A 13,718-nucleotide genomic window follows, 5' to 3' on the forward strand; every position below is an offset into this window, starting at 1 on the left:
ATGCATCTTATCTTTTCCTCTGTTTATCGTTGTTATTTTCTACCTCAAGTGCAACTTCCACTGGGATCTCAACAAGAGAGGAAGTCAAGGTCACCAGTGATTGAGGCAAGCAGCACAGCTCCAAGCTTCCTCCTAAATTGGATTACACTACCTCAACGCATCAAAGATTACCCTAAAAAAACAAAAAAAAATGTTCACTTTATCCGGCCTAAATCTTGCCCAGGCCAGTTAAGAGATCCAAGCTATTAAAAGGGTTGGTCCTTTGTTTATGTTTATGTTGCTGGAGGAAGCTGGACTGAGTGGTTCACATACACACTTTGCCCTGGACACCACCTCTCCAGCTCTGTTGATTCCTCACCAGTGCTCAGTTTAACAATACAGGTAATCCTTCAGTTGTGAGCTCTTAGAAGCGCACATTTTTATAAGAAGCATAAAACAGGAATGCAGTGGACGAGTAAAAAGTAGGAAGGAACACTTGTCAACAATATAACTCATCTATAAACTAGGGCAGACATTGTTGTGAATGAGAGAATGTTTGACACCGGGAACAATGCCAAGATTCAGATGGCTGTTAAATATTGAGTCGGATCTCTGTGGGACACCACATCACTTACAGAATTGATTCTTTCTCCTGGACACATTGCTGCTGCCCTAGACAACATTCTATCAGACTTTTCCATCTCCGTAGCTCGTAGGCAGCGGAGATGGATCATGCTTTAGCGGTGGTACTCAGTCACGTTGTTGTCGCTCACTTCAAAGTGTGTCTCAGATGATCGCCGTACAGCTCACTTCCAGCTGTGTACCGCTGTCCTGACATGTCTGTGCAATGCCTCCGGTTTTCCAATCACACTCGCCTAACTTTGAGCAATTTTCAATCTCAGGAGAGGATTCTTGGCTGTCAGTGGTTCCTTACAAATGCGGCAGTACTCTCCTGTGCCTTGGTTTTCTGTGAGAGGGCAGCTCAGAGCACATGGTGGGGGTTGACTTGGCTGGTAGGCAGCCTGAAATAGAGGTGGAGGGCTGCGTGTGGTCTGTCACAGCCTTGTGTGCTTGTCATTACCAATGGCGTGTGTTCACCCCCATCAAGACTCAAAAGTGCATGTGTTATTCTGTCACTTTATTTGTACTGCCTCTCTCCGGAGTGATACTAAAGAGAGAGTTAACGGAATGCATGATGTTTGTTAGATCCAACACATTTGCACTATTGGACATGTAACTATAGGCTTCTGCTGTTGTACACTAAGTAGCTTCTCTGGTGCAGCTCGTGGTCAAGTGTTTTCCCTGGTCATACACATTTTTCAGATGGGTAAGAAACTCAAATTGGAAACTTTCCCTACTCAAGCCCAGTTCTCTTAACTCCGACTCTTTACTACCAGATCTGGATCCGGGCTATTATAAAATCAAATATTAGGCTATTTTAATGTGTTGGACTCAGTTCCATGATATTGATAAAGTGGTGACATTATCAGTTTTAATGTTGGTATTTTAATCAGCAGTGGAAATGATGGCCAAGCACAGTCATTTATTAATCATTTCACTCAGCAACAACTGACCAATACTGGATTTCTAATGCCAATGCTGAGATGGATGTTAGAGAGTGTTAAAAGAGTTGGCTGATGTACATTTTATCTGGCATGTTCAAAGATGTTTCATGCAGCCAGATATTTTACAGTTGAGCAATTAGCTTTATTAGTTAAAATGGCAGTAACAGTAAATATAAGATATGAAGGTAATGAACAGTCCACTTGAAATGTAATTATGAAATTATTTTCAATAGCTAGTAAACATAAATAACAAGCCTGCCAAAATATGCCACATCTGCAGTCAAAATTAATAATGTCAATAGTGATAAGTACTGACCAATCATTAACCTCCTGCTGATGTATGTGTTGGGCTGTTGCTGTAGGTCACAATACAGTATAAACCATTGTATCATATAGCTATAAAACAGCCTGAAAGATCAGCAAAATACAACATATTGATAACTAAATTGGCAACATAGATACATTATTAATATGACCATAATGATATCCCTGTACGGCAAAATTCCCCCCAGATCTTGTTCGACTTTCTTTCTCTTTTCAACAGTCTGGCTCACAACAGATCTCAAAAGCTAGTGTTCATCAAAGCTGCATGTCTGTAGATTAATACCCAACAGTGCTCTACACTGCTGGATATTCTGTTGCCCACGGGTTCAAACGATGATATCAAGAAGACTATAATGAATACACAGAGTTGATGCATTGCTGATCCATCTCCCTCTTCTCTCAGTGCAGTTATACAGTGAGGGGGTGTCGCAGGACAGGAATCACAGGTTAGTTTGTACATCGCAGTTGTGTTGGCCACTGAGCAGCTCCACTGAAGTGGTTGGCGGTGAAGTGCGCTCCTCAAGTGCACGTCAGCTGTCAATGCTGAGGCACATAGGATTGCTCATTATGAATTGTATCGACAGATCGTCTGTGCAGAGTGTTTTGATAGGAACTACAGCGCCTGTTGTTGTGGGTATTTCTTTGGGAAAAACAGGAATCTTTGATCAAAATCTCTCACCATCCTTATCAAACTACAGTTGGTGCTCTGTCAATAGCTCCAAGGTGCTGAATTAATCATTCAAAGTTGTTGTATTATTTTAGCATACCAATGGTCACCCTGCATTTCCACTGCCTCACTCGAGTGATGTACTAATCTTGAAAGAGGTTATGCAAGTGATTTTCTATTTTCATTGTAGTTTGGATCCTAAAGTCTTAGTTTCTCCTGTGGTTTGAAGGTTGAAGTTTCTTCTAATTTTTAGGCCTTTGATGTATATTGTAAGAGTAAGCAGCCTCTTGTTAACTCCTCTCCCGGCTGTGTTTTGAGAGAAGGTGTTGTTGGGCGTTGTGTTATGTGCTTGTTATTTTCCATAATGCTGTGTGGGGGAGGGATACCCCCTTCTCTCTCTCCTCCTCTCTTTCCATCTATTCCTCCCTCTTTTAAGCCCTCTCGGTGACACTAGACCCCCTGCTCCTGTTTTTGTAACTCCAGCATAGCGTCTAATGAGCTCAGAAGAATTGCACCACGGGAAGAGTGACAGCCCCTGGTCATGTTTCCACCAGTTCTCCTGCTGTCTTTCCAAACACACCCACTCCTAAATGTATTTGTGAAGCTCAGATACAATCAGTGAGCCTCTCCTCTTTGAATAGTTGGATATGCATAAGCAGGGTATAACTGTTTTGGTGAATGAAGGGCGAGGGCATCCTGTGTGTTGGTAAAAGAATGTTTTGGACAATGGATTTTAGGGGAAACTCGAGGGAAAAACGACAGCTTACCTTCAAACCAATTACCTTTGAAAGAGCCGGTTATTTGACACGGCATATTCACTGTGCAAAATCAATATGCATGCACTCACTAAAAGTAGTAGTCAAACAAAACAAAAAAAAACAGGATCCAAGCTTAAGCAATTGTGATACATCTCATCCCTGTTTGCAAAGAGTATCTAAAGGCTAATATGTTTTTAGTCCTATTGTATGTCTGTGGGCATATATATATATATATATATATATATATATATATATATATATATATATATATATATATATATATATATATATATATATATATATATATATATATATATATATATATATATTTATATTTATATTTATATATAAATAAAGTAACATGTCATCACTATGTCTGTGCAGTTATATTGTTGCTTTCAACTGTGTATATTCCAGTACTGTGGTGTCAGGAGGTGACTTAGTGACGAAATACCTCCCACTGCCAAAAATAATCACCATTTAATTGGAGTGCACTTAAAATACATGTTTTTTTCTTTCACCTTGAATTCCTGTGAGGAGTCCAAACACACTCAGTGTAACAATTTTCTCTACACCAGGTTTGCCTTACCTTGAGAAGACATAAACTCACATTGTTTTTCAAAAATCTATTAACAAGACTTATCTTCTAAAGCCCCCTAGCAGCCCCCAATAGCCTGCAAAGTTCATCACACTCCACAATTTGGAACTGTATGACAGTACATGATGAATGAACACCACACGGACGATTTTGAAAGGTCCTTAAGGGAGTGGGGATAAAAATGTTAATTTGTCCTGAGTGTGGCCATAGAGGAGAGACCACATGGTCATTATGAGGAAAAGGGTTTATCTCCCTGGGAGCCTAAAACTGCTGAGCAAAGATCCTAAAAAATCTGCCTACAAGTTCATGAGATGTCTTGTGAGCACAACTGACAGTATGATGTAAGGATAGAGCAAGTAAAAATCTTATTGAGTGCTCAAAATAAAGGAATAGTCTTTTAGGGAGCATGAATGTGCTCAATCATTTTTTATCATCGTCTGACATATTTAGACCTAACTTTGGCATCACTGCCAGGTTTAAAAATAATAATACTGACTGGAACAACCTGCCACGGTGATGAGTAGAACAACCAGTCCATGTGCGCAGCTGCTTCCCCCCCCCTCCCCCATCATACTTCCCTTTGCATCTGCTAAGAAGGTTTATATTGGGAATTCAATTTCTTTGAATTTTTAACCCCCCCCCCAGTCGAAAGTAATACGTGAACACAAGAGACTTAAATGTGTTCAATTCTAAAGGCTTAGATTGAACACTTAATTTAGCTCCTATTTCTTTTCACAGCAGTGTAACAGGGATTGACTCATTGAACGGCGCTTTGATGCCACGTTGGCGGGATCAGCAGTAGGACTGGACAGGCATTTAAAACCTGCATCACCTCCATCCTCTTCATCTTATGATGGACTGATATACTTACCAGATTCCCACACCGTATCATCTTTCTTCTCACTCAGTCAGTTAACTTACCACAAATCTTTCCTTTTTATGTGCGACTTACGGGCTCCTTTCCTACGACTCAAAGAGCTACAAATCAAAGGCCCGCAGAATGCCCGAGCATAAAACCCTTTTTCTATTGTATGTGTGCTCAAATTAAGCTCCTTTTTATCACGCTTGTTCATTTATTATTCAATTAAAATACATTGTACAGTACCTTCTCACATATATTAAAGGTTCAATGTGTAATTCTGAGCCACTTGCTCCAAAGAAATAGGGGGCAGTGTTTCACCTCTAATCTAGGTCCTTACAATTACTAATAGTTGTAGTAGTTTGTCATATTTATTGTATTCTAATTTATTATTTATATTGTGTATTGCATTGGGCAGTGGGCAAGAATATCAACATTTGACCAAACTGCTGAAACTCTGAGAGTCAAAAAACATCAGCCTATAATCTTCACGTGGGGCTGATCCATCTGTGTTTACGGGGCACTAATGTTAACCGGGACTGTAGTCCGTGTAACGTTACGTTAGTTTGTTTATTGGACTAAATTCAAAGTGGCAGAAACTAGAAAACGACCCCAGTCAGCGGCTAAAGAGACTTGAGTTCAGCCAGAACAAGCCCCAGCGCCGACAGTCACAGCGGGCTGAACTCGAGCTAACTGCTAACTGAAGTTACGCTGTTTCCCGGGGCTGTCGACAGCTGAACACTCTGCAAAACAGCCTCCTGGCAGCTGAGAGGACGAAGCGAAGGTGGTGCTGGTGTTTTTTTGGTTTCGGACACTTTAAATGTCCAATAAACAAACTATAAAACAGACACGAACATGGCTGTAATATTTTACTGAGAGCAGACCGGAACTACAGTGACTCACTATCGCCTCTAGAGGAACAAGTGGTATTACAGACTGTCAGTTAGCATGCTGACTTCAGTAGATATCTCTACAACTCAACACATAGACGTCTTTTACATGAACACTGTTCTTTAAATTCTGGTAATTGTTTTAATGTTTTATGTTTAAATTTCCACATTGAACCTTTAAGTGGTTGTTTGAATGTACATTTTGGAATATCCTAAAACTTAGGAGCAGTCTGCGGAAGCATTTAAATGTCCTCCCCCTGAGACGCCTTGGCCTGTCTAGTTGCCACAGCTGTGTACCGGCTTGCTTGGAGCTCGTCCTGTATTGCTGCAACATGCCTACTGTATATCATTATCATATATTACCATTTCAGGTCTGAAAAAGATGAGGGAGGATTGAAAAATAATTCTGTGTTTGGCAGAACCCATGTCTGTTTTGACCTAATAGTTATGCTTTGCACATTTCTTTTCTTCTGATTTTGACAGTGGACTATAAGCTAAGTATGATGCATGATAAGGGATGTGGGTGTGCTGTTTATTTGTGCTGCAGTTTTGGGTTTGTTTTCTGAATGGTATCTGCAGTAGGTAATTCAGGACCAAGAGGGACCTAGTTAAGAAGGCCAGTTTGTGTTTATAGCTGCCTCTGTCCTCTCATCTCTAGGACACTGTTCTACTTTGCTGCTGTAAGGTAGAGCAGCCCCACTCTGCCTGGGAAGCAGTGACAAACATACGGATAGACTGCCCTGTGAAGTGTTCTCCTTTTCATGGATGCCAGGGTGGCCCTGCTGCACTTATGGACAGTCCTTGTCCTCCTGACAGCAGAACTGAAGTGGATTGATGCTGCAGAGGTCTACACCAACGCCTGGGCTGTCCAGATCAATGGGGGGCCAGAGGAGGCCGACCGCATTGCCAGGGAACACGGATTCATCAACCACGGCAATGTAAGTCCTACTTTCTGTGTCTGTGCGTGCGTGCGTGCGTGCCTTTCTGTCTGTCTGTCTGTCTGTCTGTCTCTGCATTTGCATTGTCCACGCTGAGGAGGCGTCTCTCATGAATTGTCTATGTAACGACCTGTGAGACTGTATCCATACACAGCTATGGCTTGTAGGTGAACCATCAATGTTAAAAAACTGTTGCACATCAAAGCCATGCAGCAGACAGCCAGACGTGACCCCTCGAGGCAATCCTGTTTTTGCAGCGGATTGCAAAAGTGAGGCCTCCTCCATTTCTTGTAGCTTAAGTGGGGCATGCATGACTTCCAAACTCACTGGCAGAAAGTTGTGTTTACAGTGAAGTGTTCGGAAGAGACAGGAATAACAAGGCTGATATTGCAGGGTCTTAGCGAAGGTTGTTAATTTCATTATGATGTATGTAGTTTAGATTTATTGCCACCACTTCAGCTTCTGTTTTTGGTATTGCCAAGTCATTTTAATTAAATGAGTTGTTGTCATAACAGTTTGCAGATAGGCGAAATGAAAAATAATTGTCAGAAGAGCTGAAGAGTCGGTGGAGAGGGGACGGGGTAGTGACTTATTGTTCTTTCAGTCGCGTGTTAAGTCCCTTAAATATCAAAATGCTTCGAGGGGTAAGCTTTTCCATATTTGCGCTCAGCAGTTCACAGTGAGTCGCTATGTGGTCCCTTCTGCCCCTGTTGCTCCACTTGAGACTGTATCTTCATTTGCATACGTCTTTGTGGAGCAGCACTGGAGTGCTGCACACGCCAGTGAACAGCCTTCTGGATTACTTCTCAGGAATATGCGTAGGTGGTTCTGCATATTCGCACCCCACCACCACAAATAAAGAGGATTTTCTAAAAAAGAGGGGTTTGCAAAATTAATTTGGGCTTATCTTTCTTTATTTTGTCAAAGATAGAGCTTTGTCTGGAGTGCAAAGCCAGATGTTTTAGTCTCTCTTTCATCATAGAGAACTGTTGTCACATGGGTTTACAGCAAATCTGGACAAGATTACATGTGTGTCATGAATAAATGCTTTTTTTATCATCAACTATATAATATTAAATTGTATCCATGTGATTTAACATTGAGCTTGTTTGAGGGACTTACATTCTGCTTGGATCTGGTGTTCATATGGTATTGATTTGGATAGTTGCAGTTGTTCCGACAATCTGAAAAGGCATAGTACTGCGCAGTGAAAGAACGTGTACATTAGGTGTAACGGCCCCACATTTTTACTTTTAATTGCTCCTGTGAATTCTAGATAGAGAATCAATGTCTAGTCTTAGTGAATTGGGTTAAATGAAATGTTAAATATTCTGTTCACAGAGCAGAGAGCACACATACATCTTCTAGACAATCACCCAGGGATACACAATGCTGTGGAGCAAAGGAAAAAAATGTCTCTCCTCATATGAACGAGGCAATCCTTCTTTCTTTCATATTCCCCTTGTGTGATCACTTTCCCTTAAAAACTTTTATGGCTTTCTTTCTTCTGTTTTTTTTGTTCTTCCCTCAATTTCCCCCTAAACCACGAAGACATCTCCAACCTCTGGCTGTTAAACCACTAGATTAATGTGGAGATTTATAGTTTTATTTTTCCCATATGTTAATTCATGATGGAGTCAAAGGAGTAGAACTAGAAGCAGTCACAGGAACGAGTCTTCTAAGACGGCTGTCACTGAATTTCTGATGCCATGTGGCAGCTTGTCATTTTAGTGCGTCTGACATTAAGTCACCCAGATCCCGGAACAGGAATGTAGCCCCAAAGTGGGTCCTTTAAAAAAAAAACAAATCTACTCGACTACTCGGCCAACCTTTCTGTGGTTCTGGGAGCATAACACCACAGCCCACAACATATCTGTCTCTTTTACAGATGTGCTCTTTTTCCTGAAGAAATGCTACAGTGTAGCTTCTCTTTGCAGTGTTGTTGTGAGAGGAAGATATTCCAATGGTGGATATAGACGTGTCATCTGTTTAGATAGGGTGAAGATAGATAAAAGGCAAAAGGAGAAGTAGGAAAGAGGGTATAACATTTTTTGATAATTAACTTTTTCACATTTGGAAAATAAGATGTGTGTGTGTGTGTGTGTGTGTCAGACACTTGCAAAAGAAATAAGAAGGAAGTTAGCTAAGAGTATGGTATTAAAACCCGAAAAAAGCATGAGTGCAGTGAAATGTAGTTGTATCCACTGTCTGGAATTAGATTTTGTGTGAGTACGTCTTCAGTCATTGTTTCACAGAGGCACCCAAATAAGGTTTATTTTAGTCTCTAGTCCCTGAGTGGGTGCTAAGAGAGAAGGATCTACAGGCTATGTGCAGTGTCTGTGCTGTCCACTCTGGGTGATGTGACGGTATGTGTTAAAGGCTTTGTATGGCTGCGGGCCTATAGGGGAAAAGGCTTAGTCATTTTTCCATCATGATTGGTGGTTGTTTTGCAGAGCACTTGAAGAGAGAAAGGAGGCTCATGTATAATCAGGAGATAATGGGATTTTTATCACTAATGTGATTACGGGATCATCATGAAACTGATATTTGTTCGCTGCACTCAGAAATGCCTTATTGTCTTGGTGCGTCTCTACATATTTGAAAATTCACTCATTATGCTTCTGCTTAATTGTGTGTGTGTGTGTGTGTGTGTGTGTGTGTGTGTGTGTGTGTGTGTGTGTGTGTGTGTGTGTGTGTGTGTTGTACCAGGGTTTAAGTATAAAAATCATCAAGACTTCCCAGTGTGAATCATAATTTTACAGTTTGTCACGGAGGGTTGTTATATGTGTTTCTCTGTAATCTGTTTAATAGTATGTGGGTGTTTTTTCATCCAATAATGTCTTTGTGTCTGCGTGGGAGTTTCGGACTCGGGTTTAGAGCTAAATGTCACGTTCCGTTCTTGGTGAGCCGAGTCAGAATCATTGTTTTTATGAGGATGGGCAGGCTCCGTGGGCGTTGACAGACTGAATCACCCCGCTCTGTGGAGTAGACTCCTAATGTCAGAGGCTCTCGCTGTGTCTCTCTATGTCTTTCTATCGCTCTCTATCTACAACTCTCCATCTGGCTCTCTTGGTCTTTTCTATGTATAGCTAACATACTCAAAAATGTGGCATCAGTGTAATCTGAAATATACAATACACAGGTTATCACATTTCCCACCTTCTGCTGCTCCAGCCCTCTTCAAAAGCTGCAGGAAAACTCCCCGCTGGCTCTTGTGTTGCGGAGGTAACGGGTCACTTCCAGTTGGTGAGCAAATGTGTGATTGCAGTCGCCCTGTGTTGGCTGATTATACTATAATTTATACTATAATATGCCTTCGAAATTCAATACTCCTGCTGCAATTTCTCGCTTTTTCAGACCACTGTTTTTCAAATTTCATACCATCATAGCCCCAAACACACACAAACACATACCCGCTCTGTGCGAGATAGAGTGTAATGCGCTTCAAGGCCATTGTCCACATCTCTGCACATGCTACCCTGCCAACTGTGTGATGCACAGGACTACCAGCCAATTCTCTAACTCTCTCTCTATCACTCTCTCTTTGTTGATTTTAATCCAAATGAGGTGTATTGGCATGAAATGTATCAAAATAAATACATGAAATACATCTTATTCTCTCTTGGTTGTTGTTGTTTCAGTATTTCTCTCTCTCTCTATCTATCTATCTATCTATCTATCTATCTATCTGGTTTACTTATCTGGCTGGTCACAGCACTTCAGGTTTGAGTTCATGTTTTATTGCTTAAGAAATGACAGTAAGGCTTTTAAGAATGCACAAGGGCAGTTTGCGCTGGGGGTGAGGAGAGTTTGATTATTTTATATTTGAGTTTATTTGTAAAGCGAGCTCCATCGGGCTGATTGTATCAGATAGTGTCATTGCTTTTATCTTGATTTCATTTGGCTGTAGTGCAATTGGGAGGTGTGTGCGTGTGCGTGTGCGTGTGCGCGTGCGCGTGTGTGACAGTTAATTTGTTTGGCTACCTGATGTTTTTGTCGACCTGATGTTTTTGTCCTCATTTTAAGGTAATTGTTTATTAAACGGAACATCAAAAGTATCTCTCTTTCTCGCTCTGGTTCTTCATCTCTGTGTTTTTTTTTTTCTCTCTAGTGCATACTCCTTCTGAGATGTTCATATTCCCACACTTGCCACTGTAGTTTCAGTGGTAAACCTATACTACACTGTTCTGCAGCATTGCCTACACCTGCAGTATTTGCTGTCTTCTATTTCCCCCAGGACTTTGAAGGGGAAAATTCAGAGAGCTCCTCTCTGAATAAAAGCTGTGAAGTCTTGCCGTTGGCACTAACGAATCACAATAAATAGAGTCTCCAGAGGTGCTAATATATTATAAAGGTAACAGGAGAATATTCTAGGAAAGCATAAGATTCTTTCTCAGTTTTTTGTTGTTTTTGCTCTGCCCCACTAATGTCCCACTAATGTCCCAAGTCTTTTTCAGAATGATTTGTTTGTCTATTTTTCCTTTTTGTTCTTTTTTTTTTTTTTTGTTACATCTCGTCACTGCAATAAATATTCACTTTGGAGGAGTGAAATTGATCTTTTTAGATCATGCAGAAGTGATTAATCTCACATTGTCTGATGCCCAAAGTAAAAAAGCGATCAGATTCAAAATGTAAGTCAGTGGCTCAGCATGGAGGTCAAACCAATTGAAACAAATCTTTAGGATCTATTGACTAATTTGTCTTGGATAACTTTTTTGTCCATAGTAGTTGCCAAAATAGAGATGATCTTTACAAAATCATCAAAATTGTGAAACAGTGAAGATCTTGAATGAGGTTGAAATGAGGTCTTAATTCAATGTAACAGTAGTTTGGTTGACATATAGTATGGGGTCGTAATAGTAACCTAGCGTTATAGCACATGTAACTATGACATATAACACTTTATAAATGTTGTCTTACACATAGAGATGGCTGCACCTCGGCCAATAATAATGATAATAACATTATTATTGGTATTATTGGTTTGGCTTATTTAAAGATAATGTACTTGCAGTATTCCTGCTGTTCTGAGTTTGTTTCCTAATAGTTGCACTTATTGTAAGTTGCTTTGGACAAAAGTGTCAGCTAAAGGAAATGTAATGTACTACTGTTACTGGGAAGTTGCTGTATTTGGGAAGTGTTTGCTTTTCTGCTTAAGAGGAGCTAAGAAATATGCAACATGCAGGGTTGCTTTTAGTGTGTTTACATTTCTAGCTAGTTGGGTAATATACTGGTAATGTGTTCATCATTAAACATTGCCTAAATTAATTTCCGCTCTCACAGCATCATTTCCTTCCAAACATCATTAAGCTGCATGACATGATCCAAAGCCCCACGCAGACGAGGGCCCCTAGATTCCCCATTCCAATTCCCCCAAGCCATTTAATTAAACCACTTCCATACCACAGCTTCACTTGCATGTGATTTGTGCAAACAAGTAGAGTTTAAATCTGAACTTGTGAAATTTAAATGGCAGTGAACTTGAATGGTAATTTTAGTCAAAACGTTTTTCAATTATGATCTCAGTCTTATTTAGTGTGTTGAAAAATCACCTCGTTGGTAAATCACTAGTGGAAAAATATCCATGTTACAATTCTGTCCTTTACATATAGTAGTTAATAATTGTGTGTCCTTATGGCACAGACATTTATAATGAATCAATCAAACTATCAATCAATCAAATTCCTTAGCCTTGTGGCTAAAGAGTGTAAATAACACATCATTTATTAAAGTAAAATCCATCTAGCGTCAAGTGTTAAGACCCAGCTCGAAAAGGGAAGCAACATAAAGTATTGGTTCACAATGTATTGACATTTACAGCTTTTAAATTGCAAATAAGTAACCCAGTAACTTGTGTTAACATGCCTGCTGGCATCACAAATTAACCTTAGGTTCTCTCTTGGTTGTTGTTGTTTCTCTCTCTGTCTCTCTCTGGATGTTTCTGTGAGTGTGGGTGCACGCATTTGTTTTTGTGATTGTTAGTTATCTTCATGTTCGGTGCAACTTTCTGCTCTTGCTTACTGCCTGACAGCCATACTGGAAATCATTTGTGACTGTATGCCCAATGGAACAACAATGCATCCTGTTCTGGCATTAATTAGGTTTCCATGGAAAACATTGCCAACATATTATTTGCAGTATATTGACTCCAGTTTTTGCAAGAGGGGTGTTATTTTGTTGGCAATACATTAACACACATGCAGTTCCCAATTCCCATTTAATAAAAGTAATCCTCTTCCTATTGGTATTTGTACTTAATTATGCAATTTAAATGAGACACATGGCTGAAGGCTTCTTTTTGTATGCTCGTCTTCCTGTTTTCATTTTTTACCTTTCTCTCTTAAATATGTTGCAGCAAAAAAAGTCATTAATTTACTATGAGTATGTCAAATCATTTTTTTTTCCTTTTGTCACAGGTGCATTCTATTTCTGCATAATCATTTTGCTAGCACACCATCCTTTAAAATCCACTGGGAAATGTTGCTTGGCAATCTTTTATTCTCTCTTTAATTTCTTCCTCTTTTAAAACTCCCAATTTTTGCAGGTTGTTTGCAGGTCTGGTCAGTTTCCCTCTTTCTTCTTCCTACTTTATTTCCCCCCTTTTAGTTGTCCTTCCTCCCTCCCTTCATCCTCTTGCTTTCCCTTTCTTTCAGTGTTTACTGAGTGAAGTGTACTCCCTTGTCCCAGAGCTGTCTCTCATTTAAATGCACCACTTCATTATACGGAGCCTGCAGCCTCAGACCTCTTTAGTTGTTTCCAAAAATGTCTCCTAGAAATGGGTTGGTGCTGTGCCAGAGATTCGGAAAAATAATTTCTCAAAAGGTACTCAAAACTGTGTTTTATAACGAAGGAATGTTTGACCTATAAAACTCTAGTTAACACCTGCAGCTAACGGCACATTGGTAACAAGTTTGCAGTTCAGGTTTTGGACTGGAAGAGAAAGGTTAGAAAGAGGGTTGTTGTTTTTGTGGTGGTCGGTTGTATCAAAGAAAAGACAGTAAGGATCAAGTGAAGTGCAAAGGATAAAGTCTATCAGATGGCTCCCTGATCCTCTTAGATATGCAGCCAGCCATGCATGTGCATTGTGTGCCTCCATTCAGGTGTCTTTTCTTCAGGGAGGTCTTTTTTAAGACTACTCTC

The 13,718-nt window shown here is 40.2% G+C and overlaps 1 protein-coding gene across 1 annotated transcript in view; it reads left to right on the forward strand.

Annotated features, from left to right (window-relative positions):
* Positions 1 to 4,867: 4,867 nt before the first annotated feature.
* The window catches only part of furinb (furin (paired basic amino acid cleaving enzyme) b), a 63,755-nt gene continuing 54,904 nt past the window's right edge, over positions 4,868 to 13,718 (forward strand). The window contains exons 1-2 of the mRNA XM_029433331.1: positions 4,868 to 4,920; positions 6,299 to 6,578. Of these exons, the coding sequence (XP_029289191.1) occupies positions 6,402 to 6,578 (177 nt within the window). The 5' untranslated portion in view covers positions 4,868 to 4,920; positions 6,299 to 6,401. The remainder of the gene's footprint in view (positions 4,921 to 6,298; positions 6,579 to 13,718) is intronic.

The sequence above is a fragment of the Cottoperca gobio genome, chromosome 6 (assembly GCF_900634415.1).
Source record: "Cottoperca gobio chromosome 6, fCotGob3.1, whole genome shotgun sequence".
Classification (NCBI taxonomy): Eukaryota; Metazoa; Chordata; class Actinopteri; order Perciformes; family Bovichtidae; genus Cottoperca; species Cottoperca gobio.